This window comes from Pezoporus flaviventris, unplaced genomic scaffold (genome assembly GCF_033815535.1).
Source record: "Pezoporus flaviventris isolate CSIRO_AGI_PZ_B2104156 unplaced genomic scaffold, CSIRO_AGI_Pfla_v1 ptg000096l, whole genome shotgun sequence".
NCBI classification, from domain to species: Eukaryota; Metazoa; Chordata; class Aves; order Psittaciformes; family Psittacidae; genus Pezoporus; species Pezoporus flaviventris.
Window position 1 is genome coordinate 1,694,161 of NW_026892644.1, and position 17,164 is coordinate 1,711,324.

A 17,164-nucleotide genomic window follows, 5' to 3' on the forward strand; every position below is an offset into this window, starting at 1 on the left:
TCAAGTTCATGAATAACATAACTATCCCATTCCAGGAACTTAGTTTAAACAGAAAAGACAGAGCAGCAGAACAGGTTATGTAGTACATCAAACCAGGAGCTGAGACACGAAGGGACTTATGCAGGAGTGATCAGGAAAGTCATGGCAGAATTATGTATGGTACTTGGGGTTCCTAAATCCTACTGCCTAATCCTACTAGGCAGGCGACATTTGTTGTTTTTGCTAGTGATTGCCTGCACGGCCCCAGGCCTGGGCCAAGGCACCAGGCTGACTGCTGCACTCCCTCCGCCTCCCTGGCGATGCACAAATACATGTACACAGACCATTTTTTCCGTCCTGCGTGTGCGGCTCAAGTATATTCCCCCTTGCAAGGTCGCCGAGTACATTTATGGCGAGAGGTTAGAGCACACTTAGGCAGAGCCGGGGTAGGGGCAAAGGTCGGGGGGAACACGCTGTTCTGCCCCCGGGGCCGAGCACTCCACCCGCCTGGCCGGGTGGAACCCCCGTGCCCAGCGCAGGGGCAGCGCTCAACATTGCCTTTTTAAGGCTTTTTTCTCCTTTCCTCTCTGGCGGTTTGTGTTTTTTTCCTTCCCTTGCAGGGACAGAGCGGCTAAGCAACGCCTTCCTCCGGCCCTCCCTCGTCCGCCTCCCCGGCGAGGCCCGACCCGGCCTAGTTCGGCCCGGGACGCTCGGCTCCTCCCATCCCGGCGGCCCGGAGGAGGGGCCTGGCTGGAGCTGGAGGCGGCCGGGGTGAAGCGCAGGCCGGGGAGGGGGTGAGCGATGTCCCTGGCGGGGCGGCGGCGGCAGGGGGAAGAGGAGGAGGAGGAGGTGGAAGGGGACGAAGGGGAGGAGGTGGTGCAGATCCGGCTGGGGGATAAGTGCTACCCGGTGTGCAAGAGGAAGCTGATCGAGCAGAGTGACTATTTCCGAGCCCTCTATCGCTCGGGCATGCGGGAGGCAGGGCAGGGCCATGGGGAGCAGCTGCTGCGCGGGGGGCTGAGCGCCCTGGGGTTGGAGCTGGTGCTGGACTTCATCAACACCTCCTGCTTGGCCAGGCTGGAGCAGGAGGAGGGGGGTGATGAGGAGCCCCCTTTGCTGGAGGAGCTGGTGGAGGCAGCTTCCTACCTGCAGGTCACCCCCTTGCTCCGACTGCTCCTCTCCCAGGTGAGGCTGGGCAACTGCTTTGAGCTGCACCGCCTGGCTCAGGTCTACGGTCTCCAGGACTTGCATGATGCCTGTTTAGACTTCATGGCCACCCACTACCATCAGGTGCTGCGAAGGCCCGATGCCCAGCCACACCTCCTCCTGCCCCATGCTCTCCAGCAGCACCTGAAGGAGAGGCGGATGAAGGGTACCGCTACCCTCGTGGCCATTGGGGACTTCATGGGTGCCTCCTCCTTGGGCCTTTCTATGTGCCGTCACCCTCAGGTGGAAGCCCCCTGGTCTATGCTGAGGTATGATGAGGAAGCAGAGAGGTGGCTGCCTCTGGCCAACAACCTGCCCCCTGATCTTGTGAATGTCCGAGGCTACGGGTCGGCGATGCTGGACAACTACCTGTTCATTGTCGGGGGCTACAGGATCACCAGCCAGGAGATTTCGGCTGCCCATTGTTACAACCCTTGCCTAAACGAATGGACTCAGCTGGCTTCCATGAACCAGAAGAGGTAACCCTTCCTGCCTGAAATACACGTGTCCATGTATGTTGTCAAAACAGATGCTATTGAGTCACGTGGTGTTGACTGGACTCAGCGTTATGAGAAGTGATTCAGACCTCTGTGTGTGCAATGAATCACTTGCATCTCTGGCATCACGTGGTGGGAAGGACCACAATGCTTGGCAGTGGCTTGGGAGCGGCTTGGCAGCATGCTGTTGTATGGGCCTGGCAAACCTGGTCTTTACCATGAACAGTCAATCCCATACCCTGCTGTGGCCAGGGAAGGGTGAGGGGGATGGGACTTGGTTGCATCAATGCTGGTGGTAAAGGCCTCAGCCATGTGAGAACATGAGCTAGGCAGAGAAGGATTGTGCTATGGCCCTCCATCATGTGATCAGTCACCTTGATCTGAAATGGTGGTGGGCTCCCTGTTCTCCTTTAAGTTGTAGTATACACAGAGCCAGCCTCTTCAGACAGCTGTCTCGCTGGTAGTATAAGTTCTCTTTGAAATAACAAAGATTTTAAAAAGGAGATAAAATTCTACTTTTTTTTGTGATATATGTGATTTTCAATAATGTGACAAGTTTTCTCATGGGGTTATACAATCTATCAGAGCTGGAGATGGCTTAAAAAAAAATAAAAAAGCTGGAGCAGTTTTTCATTGGTTTGTAGTCCCATAAAAACCTGAATGTTTCATAGGCCTCCATTTCAGTGAAGTAGTCACCAGAAAAATATCAGGAAGATCGTGAGAAATTTCTCACTTTGTGAGTGTATTTGGATTTGAGAATCATTTGCCATTTTGACCATTTTGCTTTTTTCTTTTATCCTTTTGAATTGTTTGTTTGACATTTATGTTAAAGTTAGTGTTCAGAAACACTTGTATAATTTACAGTTGGAAGAATAATAGAGAGCTATCTGTGAGGGGGACCCAAGAAGAGAGCCCATCTCCCTGACCAAGGTTGTGGCTGTTCTACCTTAATCATATTGAAGAGTTATCAAAACAAAGCCTTTTACTTCACTGAAACGAAACGTTTTGAGTTATATAATTGGAACTTCCCCATTGTTTCCATTTTAGAAAAAGTGTTTAAATCTTTGTCTGCAAAAGAACAAGTAAGGAGGCGAACATTCACTGTAGAATGGAAATTCTCCATCCAGTAAACTCAAAGAGCATGCAGAGGCCCAAAGCATTGGCATAAATGCATTGTATCTGGGCAGTAAAACTGCAGGCTCTATTCCAGTCTCTACTTAGGTCTTGCCAGCTAAACCCCCTCAAAACAGGGGTTTGACCTAAAACTAGTTCTTTCCTATTTCACCCGTTTTTTTCCACTTCCTATATTGTTGTGAGAATGTCACTGAAATGGTTACCTCCATAATCAGTCACTTGAATGGATCAGAAACTGCGTTTCTCAGTATTTCTTGCTTCTTGGAATAGTGTTATGAAAAATTTAATCTGTAAAATAAGTGTTTAGCTTTTAAACACTGCAGACACCTTTTCTTACAGGCACATTTCTTAGAGACTGAGCCTATAAGCAGTCTTCTCCTAGGCGCCTGTGGGAACTGAGATGTTTCAGCTGGCCTCCCTTTGGCAATCTTGCCTATGATCATGATTGAGAGCACATTGGCCTCGGTAGAAAAGTATTATGGGGTCAGCCCACACAGCATCTCCTATGGAAATTAACTTAAACATAGAAGTCCCACGTTGATCAAGTTACGAGGTTTTGGCACTGGTTTGTGGGATGTGTATATAGCAAGAGAGATGTTATGTGCAGTGATTCTGCAGTGTGGTGAATGAGGGCTTTCTAAAGAAAAGTGCTTTCTCGAGGCCCTTTTTTCACCTACAACCTGACTGTTCAAACTGTAGATCAGCCTTCTCCTCCCCACACTTTCCCTTTTTTCTAAGATATATAATCCTTATATCTGATATAAACACATGGCTGTTTTCTCCTCACATTACTGTTTTCAGCAGCACTGCCATGCCAGCTTAATCTTGAAGCCCATCACAGGTGACAGGAAGGTATTTCTTAGCATAGAATTTCACATTGGCCATTTACTGCAGAAAAGTAGTATGCAAATGTATATTTTTTGAATAGTCTCTATTCTTATATTTCATGGTAGTTGTTGCAGGCCAAGAAGAATCCACAATTACATCTGTCCCTAGCCTGCAAGGTAGCAGCAAATGAGTATGTTGCTCCCTGAACGATAATCAGGGTAAGTTCTTTTCATGGAAATTATGCTGACCCCTTCACAAAACATGTTCTTGACTTTTGTCATCTTCATGAAGTCTCAACTGTGAAGTTACAGTTATTATATTTTTCTATCTGACATAACATTTCAGGTCTCTGATGACCCTCTTAATGTTTTGCAGCCAGAACGCAAGGATGGCCTGTGGTGTAGGAGCCGAGAGCAGGGAGTTTTTTAGGATCAGGGATTTTGCATTTAGCACAAACAGCACTGATGCCTGTCTGACACACAGATGTGCTGCAATTAGATCTGCAGTTTGCTAGGCATTGTATTTTTAGTTTGTTATGCTGTAGTAAAATAAGCAGAGCAGTCGCCTGGTGTGCTGCTTAGGAATTACAGTCATGTGACTGTCTGCCAAATGAATTTATGTCAGTTGATACAATTCACTCAAGGGTGTTTTTTTTAACATACCTTGAGGAAGGGTTCTAGTTCCCGTTGAAGGTGGTTTGACTTCAGATAACAAGAGTATCTGTATTTGGCCTATATAAATGGATGCATATGTTGGCCTCGACAAAAGGCTGAGGAGTTATGGAAATAATTGTGCTGATTTGCTATTACTATAAATAGCTCTCTGCCCTCAGCAAACCGTGTAAATTCTGTGTAATGTTAACGTTTAATTATTTCCATTATTGTAGTATAGAATCCCAGGATGTTGGATTCTCTATGCATGCATAAATTAAATAGTCCCAACTTCTAAGTAGACAACAAAATCCGTCAGCTGTATGCCTAGCACTTAGCAGTCATTCTTGTGTAGGTGATAGCTGTTAGCTTTCTTTCTAGGTATAAAGGCCTTATTTAGTGTAGTAGTAGTTTCAAAGTTGTTCACAATAGGTAACTCCTGTTTATTATTCTTGTGTTGCCCACATGAGCTTGAGAAAATGCTATTCCCTATTTATGCATGCACAAGGGAGATAAAATAATTTGCTCAGGCTCATATAAGAAGCTTGTGACTGCGCCTGTAAATTCATCATCGTCTGGGGGCTAAATCTAGTGCTGGTCACAGATAGACCATAACAGATCACAGTTCGTAGATCTTTTCATTCTAGAGGTATTGCTGTACTTTGCATAGTGTCTTAAAACAACAGCCTGAACTTTTTAATGGAAGAAACTTCCCGTAAGAGCTGCCAAAGACCATTTGTGATCTTTGGGGACAAGAAGGTAACAAAGCACATTGGGGACTGTTCAAGTAATGTCCTTGAACACCTTTCCATGCTTTTCTTTAAATTGATGCTGTCAGTTGAAATTTGCTATTTAAAAAATAAATACTCATAGGATTTCTACTGCATGTGGAGGTTACAGCTGTATATTCCACTTTTATTTTCCTTCAGAACCTTCCTACTCATGGCAGGTAAATCTTCCAGGTTTATAAGACCCTTGTAAACCCCTGGCTGGGATTATACACATGCCTGTGGAACATGGTTTTTGTGAGCAATCTGTGCCTGAACTGCTGCCATTCTGAGGACTCTTACAGGAATATAGGAGAGGAGACCTACTTGGAGTATCGTGTGCAATTCTGATTTTCTCAATATAAAAAGGGCATCGAACTGTTGGAACAAGGCCAGAGGAGGGCCACAAGGATGATCAGGGGGCTGGAGCACCTCCCGTATGAAGACAGGCTGAGAAAGTTGGGGCTGTTCAGCCTGGAGAGGAGAAGGCTGCTTCAAGACCTCATAGCAGCCTTCCAGTATCTGAAGGGGGCCTATAAGGATTCCTATAAGGATATGGAGGGACTCTTCATTAGGGAATTTAGTGGTAGGACAAAGGGTAAAGGGTTCAGCCTTAAATAGGGGAAGTTCAGGTTAGATATAAGACAGGAATTCTTTACTGTGAGGGTGGTGAGGCACTGGAAGGGGTTGCCCAAGGAAGTTGTGAATGCTCCATCCCTGCTGGTGTTCAAGGCCATGTTGGACAGAGCCTTGGGTGACATGTCTTAGTGTGAGGTGTCCCTGCCCATGGCAAGGGGTTTGGAACTAGATGATCTTTCCAACCCTAACTATTCTATGATTCTATGCTCCTGGGGGATGGTAGTGGTTTATAAGACCACCTCTTTCCTCATTTTCTTCTCTGTGCGTGGGGAGTAACCTTCGTAACTGTGCTTTCGTTATTCATTATTCTAAATGTTTTAACTCTAGAATAAAGAAGTAATCTGATCAGTGAAAATTTTTAAAGTTAAAGTTTATCATTTGGCAGGAAGGAACCACAGTTTAGTTAGTCCAAGCCTCCTGTTCTACAGCAGGACCAAGCTTACCTTGCAAATGCGCATATACTTTGTTCGTGAAACCCTACAGCAGTGTAGATTCCAGCCTCCTTCCTCCTAGGTAACTTGTGCCCATGTTTAGCCACCCCTCTGATCAGGAAGTCCTCTCTAACATCTATGCTAACTTTTTTTTTTTGTTGTATACTAAATAAATAATATCTGTCAGTAAACAAGAAGAATGCTTGCACTTCTCTTTATAGCCACTTCCGTTGTAGTTTCCTGCAGATTCATCTATGGCTGTTAATGCAGTCCAGAGCAATGTAGGCTTTTTTGCAAATTGTTGAATGTTGTCTTGTATTTAAAAAGCTATGCACTCTTATCCAAGATCCTCTACAGTTGTGCATTACATTTTTCTTCCTTTGTGCATGTAGTGCTTTGCACTTGTCCTTACTGACTGAAAAGGGTATTTTTGAACTATGGTAAAACATCACCACTCACTCTCGCTTCTGTTCCTGGGGTTCTGCTCAGAGGAAATGGAGGACATGTCATGTCTTAACAAGAAGGGTATGCACTAGATCCCTCGAGTTTAGATAACTCACTGGTGAGAGTGGAGTTATATCGCAGTTGAATCTGACAGACTGTTTAGCTCCATTGTTTCCAAGCTGTGGTTCATGGAACAGTTACTGGTTGTGGAGAGCTGGCTGGCTCCTCAGTGTTTGGTTTCCTTGTTTCCAGCTGCTCCAACACATTAAAAGAGCGTAAAAATGCACTAAATATTTCCTAATGTTCACTCTCCATAAAAACACCTGCTGTTATTGGCATGGAAAGGTGAATGATGGAAGTTTTTCATAATAGATAAAGCCATTGTCCAAACTTTCACATGAAGTGTGCTGATGGATACTTACAGCTACTTCTGAGTAAAATGAACCTTATAGTTAGCATGTTCCATAAATCTGAGATAATTCCAGTGAATGTCATCCTTCCAGTGTTGCAAGTGGTTGAATAACTGACACAAATGTGCATGGCCTCCTTCTAGGATAATTGAAGTAGAAAGTTGTGCTGTACATCTTTGACCAGATAGTTTTCTCTATACTGCAAGAAACAATCCAGTGATGCTAAGGCCATCAAGCAAAAACTGGATACATCATCCCTATTCAAAGAAAATAGTAAGAGGCTACAGAGGGTAACTGCAGAAACCCGTGTGAGTTGGAAATCTGAATTCTCTAATGTTCTGACACTACACACATGTTTAGTTAGTTCGTGTCCTCTGCGGTAGAACTTTAAGCATGTTTGAAAAGTGGCTATAAGACCTTAGACTAGGAAACGGTATCTGTATGCATGTGAACTCATTTGATAAGCCAGAAATTCTTCACCATCTTCATTGTAGGCACAGAACACACTTAAGATTTTAAAGGATTTCGTGGAGAATACTTTTACATTTTGTGTCTTTGTCCCTTTGTTAATTTAGGATTTTTTTTCCCCATCATAACTTTTACAACAGGTACATTGCTTTGAAAAATCTGCATGCTTTGCAAGTCATTATCCTTGTGTCATACCCACTGTTCATTGCGATGTTATCCTGGATCCTCTAAGATGGAAAACATAATTGCTGTAGAGAGGAGATGAGCAGAGTGACCTAAATGTCAGAGAAAAAAAAGAATAAAAAGCAATTAATTCCTTCAAAGGAGCATTTTAGTTTCCAAAGTTATACCAGGATGACAAGAACAAAATGATTCCATCTGGAAACAAATTCTTTTTCCAAATATATTTAATAAAAAGAAATTGCAGGGCAGTCTGCTGCTAGGCAGGGTTCATTTTGTCCAGACAAAGCACTGCAAAAGTGCTTAGCGGTAAGTTCTGAATCTTGAATTCATGCAGACTGAAACTCAACTTTACTGCTCAGCAAGCCAGTGCAAGTCTGAAGCACCACTTCAGTTTTGCAGACATAACACAGTTCCCCATTTGGCTTTATGCTGAGCTGGTGCACTCCAGTGACTTTCACAGATCTAGTTAATTGGGATACCTCATGGTAAAATGTTATTTTGGCTCAGGAGTAGGGAAGGAACAGCCTTTCTAGGCAGTGAGACCGTTTCTGAGAAGAGGAATAGCTCATCTTTTATTAGAGCACAGCTGAAAGGAATAGCTGAGCATGTAAGCCCTGTGTCTTCAAATCCTCTAGTTTCTTCATAGAGACCTGCTTCTGTAATATCCATAGACCCTTTTTTTTCTGCCTGTAATATCTTAAAAGTGTAAGATATAAAACTTCTTTAGTAATTAGAAAGCTGCCTTTTGCCATGCATGAAATACAATAGCATTATGGAACAGAAAAGAAATAAAAGAACAGGGAACTGCCTGTTGAGTGCAATGTATTTCACTTACAAATGGGACATAATTTACAGATATATCTTATTCCAGTGGGATGGAGGGTGTATTTAGTACTTTAATGCTGAATAAGGTGCAAAAGATTCTGCCTTCTTTTGTAGAACATGATTCAACGTGTTTCTGTTTGATTACACATTCAATGTGTTCAAAATTTTTGTTTATTAAGGTTATTAAAGTGGTTCTATATTACAGACCAAGGTGAGTGCATAGGTATTCATCAACTCTTGTTTGAAATTTCTGCAGTTTTAACTAAAATATTGTTCTTGACTGTGTGTATATATAATACCTTTTTCTCTACTAAAAATACTAAAAGCCTAGTAAAAATGAGACATCTACTGAACATATTAGTTAACTAAGCATTTAGATCTCAAACTGTGACAGTTTGAAATCCAAAATAAAGTATTTGTCAGTCTCAGCATCAATGTTATTAACATCCAGAATGTCACTGGTTACTGTCCTGAGTTATTATAGTGTAATTACAGAACTTTGGCTTTGCACAGAAGAGTTCAGATGTATTCAGCTGAAAATTATGGTGCAAGTTGTAAGTAATGTTGGAGTCTGGATAGGAGGAACCTTATTTCTTATATTCTTCTCTACATCTATGCTGCAATCTTTTCTTTCAGGTCCAATTTTAAGCTTTTGGCTGTAAATGGAAAACTCTATGCCATTGGTGGCCAATCCCTTTCCAATGTGGAGTGTTATAACCCAGAAAACGACTGGTGGAATTTTGTCGCATCCATGCCAAACCCTCTTGCAGAATTCTCAGCTTGTGAATGCAAGGGCAAGATCTATGTTATCGGAGGATACACTACACGAGGTAGAAAGTTTGCTTTTACTTTGGGTTTTTTTTCAGCCTGATTGCTTCTAAGGCCCAGATAATTTTCTTCCCTTTCTCAGGAAATCTTTTGAACTGGTGTAGAAAGCTGTATAATACTCATTAAAACATGTTGAAATAAATCACTGGTAGAAAATAATTGACAAGGTGAAACAAACAAACAAATCAATTCTGTCATAGAGGAATCAGGTTTTATGGTGTGTGTTTTTACAGGGCTTACATGCACCTGGGTCTCTCTTACTTTGAGGGAAGAGATTGATGGGTACTCTAGCACCCCACCCAGCTTAGCCCTTTTTTTTTTTTCTAGATTTTGATCACATGCTAGAAAAAGAGGTCTCCACAGGTACACTTCGTTTGCTTTTTACATACTTGTTTTAAACTGTCAGAAGGAAAAATATAAAGAAAATATTTGCCTTGAATAGTATTTCTCATGTATTAATAGATGTCATGGTCCCTTCAGTATAGCATTTCAGTGTTTAGCAGGCAAATTCAAGCTATAGGTAAGATTTGCAGTGCTGAAATAACTTAATTGAATAATTAATCAAACGCTTAAGCATGAACCAACATTTTTAACTTCCTTCCTTTACCCTGTTTTCTGAGAATACTGTACAGAGGGAAGGATTTGAAATTACATTCTCTCCTGACAATTACTTTTTCTTTATCCAGTGGAAAAACAAGAATCTTAAAAAGAGCTTCCATTTGTTGATTCTTTATGCACATAGTGCCGTTCTTTGGGAGGAATACAATTTTCTCAGAGTTTTAGAAGGATTTTTTTTTTTTTCATGTCAAATGTTCAGTATTTAACAGAGTTTCCTAAATTTTAATTCCTATCTCTAGGCCCTTACCCACTTCATTTGACCACACTAGTTCTATTTTTTTTCAAAGTGGAGAATAAAATTAGATCAGCTTTTACAGAGTACCGCAAGCAAAGCTAAACTGACATTAGAACAAGCTGGCCCTTCTAGTGCCTGAGCAGATTTTAGTTCTGTTAAAAGGTTTATAAAAGACACACTTCCACCCCTCACGGTCCTTGTGGTAATGATAACCTTCAAAAGCATTTTGTCTGATCCATTCTGACCCAGAATGTGGTGGCTTCACTGAGGAAAACAAAACATTTTGGCATGGCCTGTGTCCATCTGGAAGGCCATGCTTTGGTGTTCTCTGCAGTCCCAGTCCTCCACTGACTCCGCTAAAGGATCTGTTTTGGTTCATTGTGCTCCCTGATGTCTGGCACTAGGACTGAAAGATGTCTGGCATGCAGCACTTGCTGTGCTGATAAGTCAGATCAGGGGAAACATCAGTTGAGACAATAGAGCGGAGAACAAAGAGAAGGGACTGAAATGGCAAAACTTGTCGTTAGAGACTGGAGTTAGGTTGTGTCATTTTTATCTAGAGAAAGAGGACATAAGAAGTAAAAGCTATGATTTCGTTAATAGTACTACAAGATTATGGGAGTACCAGCTTTTCTCCTACATTGCCTGCACTTTGCAAGTTCCTTTTCTGGTGCTTGTGCTGTGGTTTTTTTTTCAGGCTGTCTACTGCTGGTGTCATGTATAGGAAGATCAGCATGTTACTGATGCAGATCCTATTCCATTAAATTTCATCACAGCATTTGTAGTCAGGATTGCTGGCCTGTGTCAAATTCCTTATTCAATACTTCGTACATGTGGTTTCAACTGAAGGAGGATAGTGAATTACCTCTTCCTTCTTCCATGCCTCATGGGATTGCCACTGACTGTCAAGCCTGTGTCTTTTTCCTAGATATTTTCCAAGGTCTTTTCCTAAAAGCTGCTTTAATGCAAATAGGATAGTAAAACAGTATAAAGTTGTGAGCATGGATAACTAGCACGTTTAGACTTAATGTTTAAATCCAAGACCAGTCAGGACAACAAATGCCTGTGCTTGTTATAAATAAAGATGCTTTCCTGAACGAGGGTCTAGAATCATTTTTTGTGTGACACCATGGCTTACGACAGCTATCAGAAACCATAATTGCTGCAATTACACTGGTGATTCAGCTTCCAAGTTATGCAGATGTCAGAGAGTGTTAAGGCCTAACTATCTGAGAGGCACTGAGGTTCATGTGCAATTTCATTACATGCAGGACATAAAACACATGCAACAATTAAGATGTAAATTTTAATTTTATTTTTAGTATTTCTGCATACACGTCAGTTTTGGTAGGTTTTGTAGGCTTTTTTTTTTTTTTTTTTGATAATTGTAGAGTTTTCTCCTGACACTGCACTTTCCAAAAAGATGGTAGGATCTGGAATTTTGTACTGTAAATTAAAATGGCACTTCTTGAATAAAGACCCTTCTTCCAGTTTTCAGCTCTCGCTTGTGAACCTAAATCCTAATAGAAACTCCATGTCAGGCATTACAATGTTCATGTTTTGTATTGTTTGTTTGTTTCAGTGGATATAAAAGACTGAGGCTCTGGACTGAGCAAATGAGGGCTGTGTCATAATAGGCTTCTGTTTCCTATGGGTCCTCTCAAGTGAGCACTTTTTACCTGGGAGCATTACTGCTGTAGACAGAAAGTTAATTGGGATTGCACCCCCTGCAATGAGTCAGAGAATGATACATTGTTTGTAGACAAAGATCATCTATATGTAGAATTTTGATCAGCAGTTTCATAGAGCATTGCCATGATTATTTTTCCCTCTTCTTTCCCCTGTGTAAAGTGAATTAGGTTTTCAGGAAGGCAAAGTAAAGCAATAAACAATTACTGAAAATGGTCAGAGTGCAAGCAAATGCTATATCAGCAGCTCCCTAATCATGCTGCTAATGCACTTCATTCATGACAATCCAGTTATATTTATGGCTATTTATATTGGTGCCCTTACATAACTTGCCAGTATGTCACTGTCTGCTGTTCCACTTGGGAGCTCATCTGGACATCATCATGCAAGATAGACTTGTGATACGGGGAAGATTTTATTAAAAGACCAGGCTGGAGCCTGCAAACCTGTTGCCGCTTGTCACTTGAGTTTGGATTTAAGCTCAGGTCTCCAGAGATTGAAACTGAATTTACTAGCTAACAAGTCCTGCACATTCTGTGTTAATTTAGTGAAGCCTTGGACCCATCCAGGGTCTCCACTGCACCATAAATCAGGATGGTATTGTAACAGTTTTATGGAATAACAGCTTTGCAAACACATGGATCCACCAGGTTGTAACTGAAGTATAAGTACGGCTTTGACTTTTTTCTTTGCCTCTGTCTAATCCTGGAGCACAGAGTTCCTGGTTCTTAAATTATTTTGACATGTGGTTCCTCTCACTGTAAAGTACTGAACATGTGCCCTTAGCTCATCCATGCTACTTGCTGAAATGTAACTAGTTTTATGAATTTATTCTATAAAACTTTGATTTATGGATTGAAATGCAAAGTATCAAAGTTAAGCTTGAATGATAAATCAGTACTTGACAGCCATTAAAGAAGCATACTGTCTTTGTGATAATTTGATTCATCTGTGATCACTGTTGGAGAGTAGACTATTGCTCCATTTCTCTTTTCATAAAAAATGCTAACATGAATTGGAGATGAAATTAAAAGCATAAATTAAAAGGTAGGGATTATTCTGCTAAAATCTGCATCCCCAGACAATTCACATCATGTAGTGTGCCAGAAGTAGCTTAATTCTTCCCTTTGCAAAGGAACAGAACATTCAAACTTTTTTGTCAAGGGCAAAAAGTTTCAGTTCTCAATAATCAGTATTTTCCCCTGGTCTGCTATGCTTTTGCGCCGTAATATATTAGCAGTCTGTAATAATGGCTAATACAGTTTGTAGGGAGGAAGAATCCTCCTCCTTGTGAGAGCCTTCTATAATATTTATTTATTTGTAAATATCTTTCCTCTGTTTCAGATAGAAATATGAACATTTTGCAGTACTGTCCCACTTCTGATTCCTGGACCAACTTTGAACTTTGTGACGTCCATGTTCGCAAACAACAGATGCTCTCTGTTGAAGAAACTATATATCTGGTAGGGGGTTGTATTCATGAACTTGGACCAAACCAAAAATCCAGCCAAAATGAGGACGTGTTAACTGTGCAGTCTTACAACATTGCTACCAGAGAATGGCTCTACCTCAAAGAGAACACATCAAAATCAGGTCTTAACTTGACTTGCACTCTCCACAATGATGGAGTCTATATACTGAGTAGGGATATTACTCTGTCTACAAGCTTGGAGCACCGTGTTTTTCTAAAGTATAATATATTTACGGACAGTTGGGAGACACTAAGACGCTTTCCAGCCTTTGGACAAAACATGCTGATCTGTTCTATGTATTTGCCTGATGTTTGAGAAGTGTAGCATCATCAGGTTTTTCTTTTCAGCTCGTTAATCATTCTTGGAAGAAATACTGTTCCCTCTAGATAATTCTGTTTTCAGAATGTAGTATGCTTGCATAACATAGACATAAAATAGGTTATGTTCAAAAAAGTTGCAAAATCCAATATTAAGAGAACTGCTTCCAGAAAAGGTTTTAAGATTTCAGTTTAAAACATTTATTGTCTTGGATTGAAATTTCACCAGGTATTGTTTGCAATTTAAACATAAAATCTCTGTATGGGCAACTGATGAAGGAATTCCAAAAGCAAAATTGATCAGTCTATTTATATTCTCCATCTTAATAAGCAGTGTAGAAGATGAGCAAGAAATATACATGATAAAAGTGGAAATAATTCAATAAATAAGTATAATAAAAATCACAAAGGGAATGATTTATTTTAAAAATACAGGTTTTACTCAAACTACGTTCTGTCAAATGCAAAATGATTAAAATTGTTTATTCTGTGACATTTTTCTCTCTGCTAGCAAGTGAGATTCTCAAAGGTGCTGGCAGTTGGGGTGTCATCGAGAAATAAGAACTTCATCTGAATAATTTGCTATGAAATGCCAAGGACTGGGAGGAATTGCCTCAAAGCTTACAATTGCTGGTTGGATACTGGAAGCTGGCAGCATTTATTGCTGTCATTACAATAGTGGCAAAATTCAAATGGAGAAATTTGCTCATCTCCAGAAAGGTTTTAAGTTTTAGTTACATCATACTCTGTAGTACTGTGTGTTGTAGATCAAATTATAGTTTGCAACAAGCTGTATGCTAGGAAAATGTGCATAAGCACATGCAATGGTGATTCTGCACGAGGCACATCCTGATTGATAATTGTCATCCGGACATCTGTCACATGGTGTGGAAAGGCTAATTCTTGTAAAAAGGCTTTATGCAAACACCACCCAAAGCAGGTGAACATGACTTGGTTCTTTCTTGTGTTACCAGGAGCTTGATAGAGATTACCCCAGATTTGCCACACAAAGTTGTTAGTCTCTACAAAGAACAATACTAATATGGTGACTTCGATATTCCTTTGTGGAGATTCAGAAGTAGAAACTCTGTGAATTTTTCCCAGTTCCTGCCTATTGCCTGAAAGAATTATAGTCATAGATTAGCCCTTTTTCTTCATGTAGCTGACAAGTTCATAAGCACCTTCTGAAAGTGCATGCCCAGGTACAGAATTTGTGTCCTCATGACAAGAAAAGGAGATGGTCTTGGTCAGCATGGGAAGGTTTCACTGTGGCTGCCTTTAGGGAGGAGATAACCGGGTTAGACATGTGCTGAACACATTGCAGGGAAGCTGGTTATGCACCAGCTGTTTCTCCACATGAGAAGGCAAGAGATTTAGTGTACCTGAACAGTTTCCTAATATATAGAGATGTCTTTTTTCTTTCTTCATTGGAATTCAGGAATCTGAATTTTCTTTTGAAAATAGGTGCCTGCTGTACACAGAGGAGGAGGAGGCAGCAGTGGTTCCCTCAAGATCCTTTTAACTCCCTGCTTCTCTGTGGTTTTGAATTAAATCAGTCCTGACTAAAAAAGCTATCAGACTTAAATTGCCTTGCAAATTGCTGCTCACACATTCAGTGTTTCCGATTATGTGTAGCAATCCAAACGGAAAATCCCAGGAAGCTCATCCAGAATGAGGACATTTGAGTTTGAACACTTTCAGGATACAGGTGGACATGAAGCAAGGTATTTTGGATATTCAGAGTTCACCCTCTGTGTGGAATTTTTGAAGCCTGGTGGAGTGTGTTATGTTCAGCCCAAGCTAGTGTCTACAATTCCACTCTATGCATGAATTTAATTAGTTAAGTCAGTATCAATGTGTTAGTGTTTATTCCTTCAAAACCACAAAGCATTGAGCAGCTCCTGTATTTTGATAGCAGTATCACGTCAAACAATGGCTCTTCTGTAATGAAGAAATAGGAACACTTCTGAAAGAAGAATCTTTCTGATTTCTTTCAAAAGTGTATTAGAATAAGTAGAAGCAGTGTGTCATTGCCAGGTGATAAATTATTTCAGTCACATTATGTTACTTGTTTTCCTTCAATTCATTTGAGTTCCAGATTCAGTATCTTACAGTCATCTGTAAGTCAACTTAGACTGATAGTGGTGGAGGGAGCTACATCTGAGTTGTGCCATTCTCTTGCCTAGCAAATTAAATGTGAAAACCCATCACTTCAAGATGTGCAGTGTGATGTATCTAACCAGGTCCTTTCAAATCCATTCATTTCTTAGTGCAGTCATAATTCCCAAAGCTATGACATCATCTTTTAGGTGTGATTACTCTTTTTTCACACAGAACCTTTCCTCACTGGGTGTATGTACGTGTTGGTGTCAGCTTCCAGTTATTATTGAAAATGTGGACAACCTGCTGAAATGTGTAAGAGAAAGATGGCTCAGACCATAAATACGGTCAGACCCTTTTGTCAATCCACAGTGCGAATTCCTTGTATACTGACATCTAATGGTACTATAATCATGAATCAAAACTAGTGTTGAACTTAGTGGTAGCACTAGACTTTAATAACCTAAATGGACTGTAGTCAGAAATAAATACATATATTTTTAAACAAAATTCAGCACAGAAAAGTGTGCCATGTGGGTGGCCCTGATACCTCAGGAAAATACTCAAACACCATAATGAATGTCTTATGCTCTTTATAGTTTCTTTCTTTCTATGACTTTAATATTTCACATAAGGTGCTGTTGGACAGTTTCTGGCCTTTGGGAAAAGGAAAACTCTTCGAGAGTCACTAACAGAGAACAATTAAAAAGCCATTTTTTAGCCAGTGGAACTGTTGTTCAGTGATTCAGTCTGATCTCTTTCCTTTGGTGATGGGAGGAAGAAGGTCCTTAACTTAAGGACAAATTAGCTTCTTTTGAATGACAATGGTATAAGTAGACCAAGGGGCCTTGTAGTCTGATCAGCTGGAAATTCCTGTGCTATTCTGGGGTTGCTTCTAACTTAACCATGTGGGCTTGGAGAGATCACTCCACTTCTGACATCTTCATCCCCAAATGTAACACGTAAGTAGAGATGTTTGTCTCGTGTGGTTTGTCTGGTGTTGTAGTATAGTGTTTGCAAGGTATCTTGACTGTGTGAAGAAGTACATGTATTCCCATAATAGTTTACTTGGTTATTCCAGCTTCTTCATGACAAGTGGCGGGATAGAAGGCAGCTAGTATCTGATTGTGTTCTCTGGGATTTCTACTTCATCTAAGTTTCTTAGTCTTCATGTTCTCATGTTTGTATTCAAACTCATTTGAATCCAAATTCAAAACTTCTGCTTTCTTGCTTTGTCTGGGTTATTCAGTGCTTACATATGCACTATTCATCTTCTGTCTCGTGGACTGATTCCACTTGATACTGACCAGCAAAAGCAGGCTACGGTAGAGAACGATCCCAAGTCAAAAGAAAGAACAGCCTTCAAAGTCCAGAGAGAGAAGTAAATGGAAAACGCTGGGAACTTAGTCCTTTCTCATAAAATAGAGAAGCATTTAAGAAGGTT

At 40.9% G+C, this 17,164-nt stretch overlaps 1 protein-coding gene across 1 annotated transcript; it reads left to right on the forward strand.

Annotated features, from left to right (window-relative positions):
• Positions 1-479: 479 nt before the first annotated feature.
• On the forward strand, positions 480-14,029 carry KLHL42 (kelch like family member 42). The gene is made up of 3 exons (XM_061476356.1): positions 480-1,664; positions 9,098-9,291; positions 13,176-14,029. Exons 1-3 carry the CDS (start codon positions 781-783, stop codon positions 13,616-13,618), a joined length of 1,521 nt encoding a protein of 506 aa, XP_061332340.1. The 5' UTR covers positions 480-780; the 3' UTR covers positions 13,619-14,029.
• Positions 14,030-17,164: the final 3,135 nt, after the last annotated feature.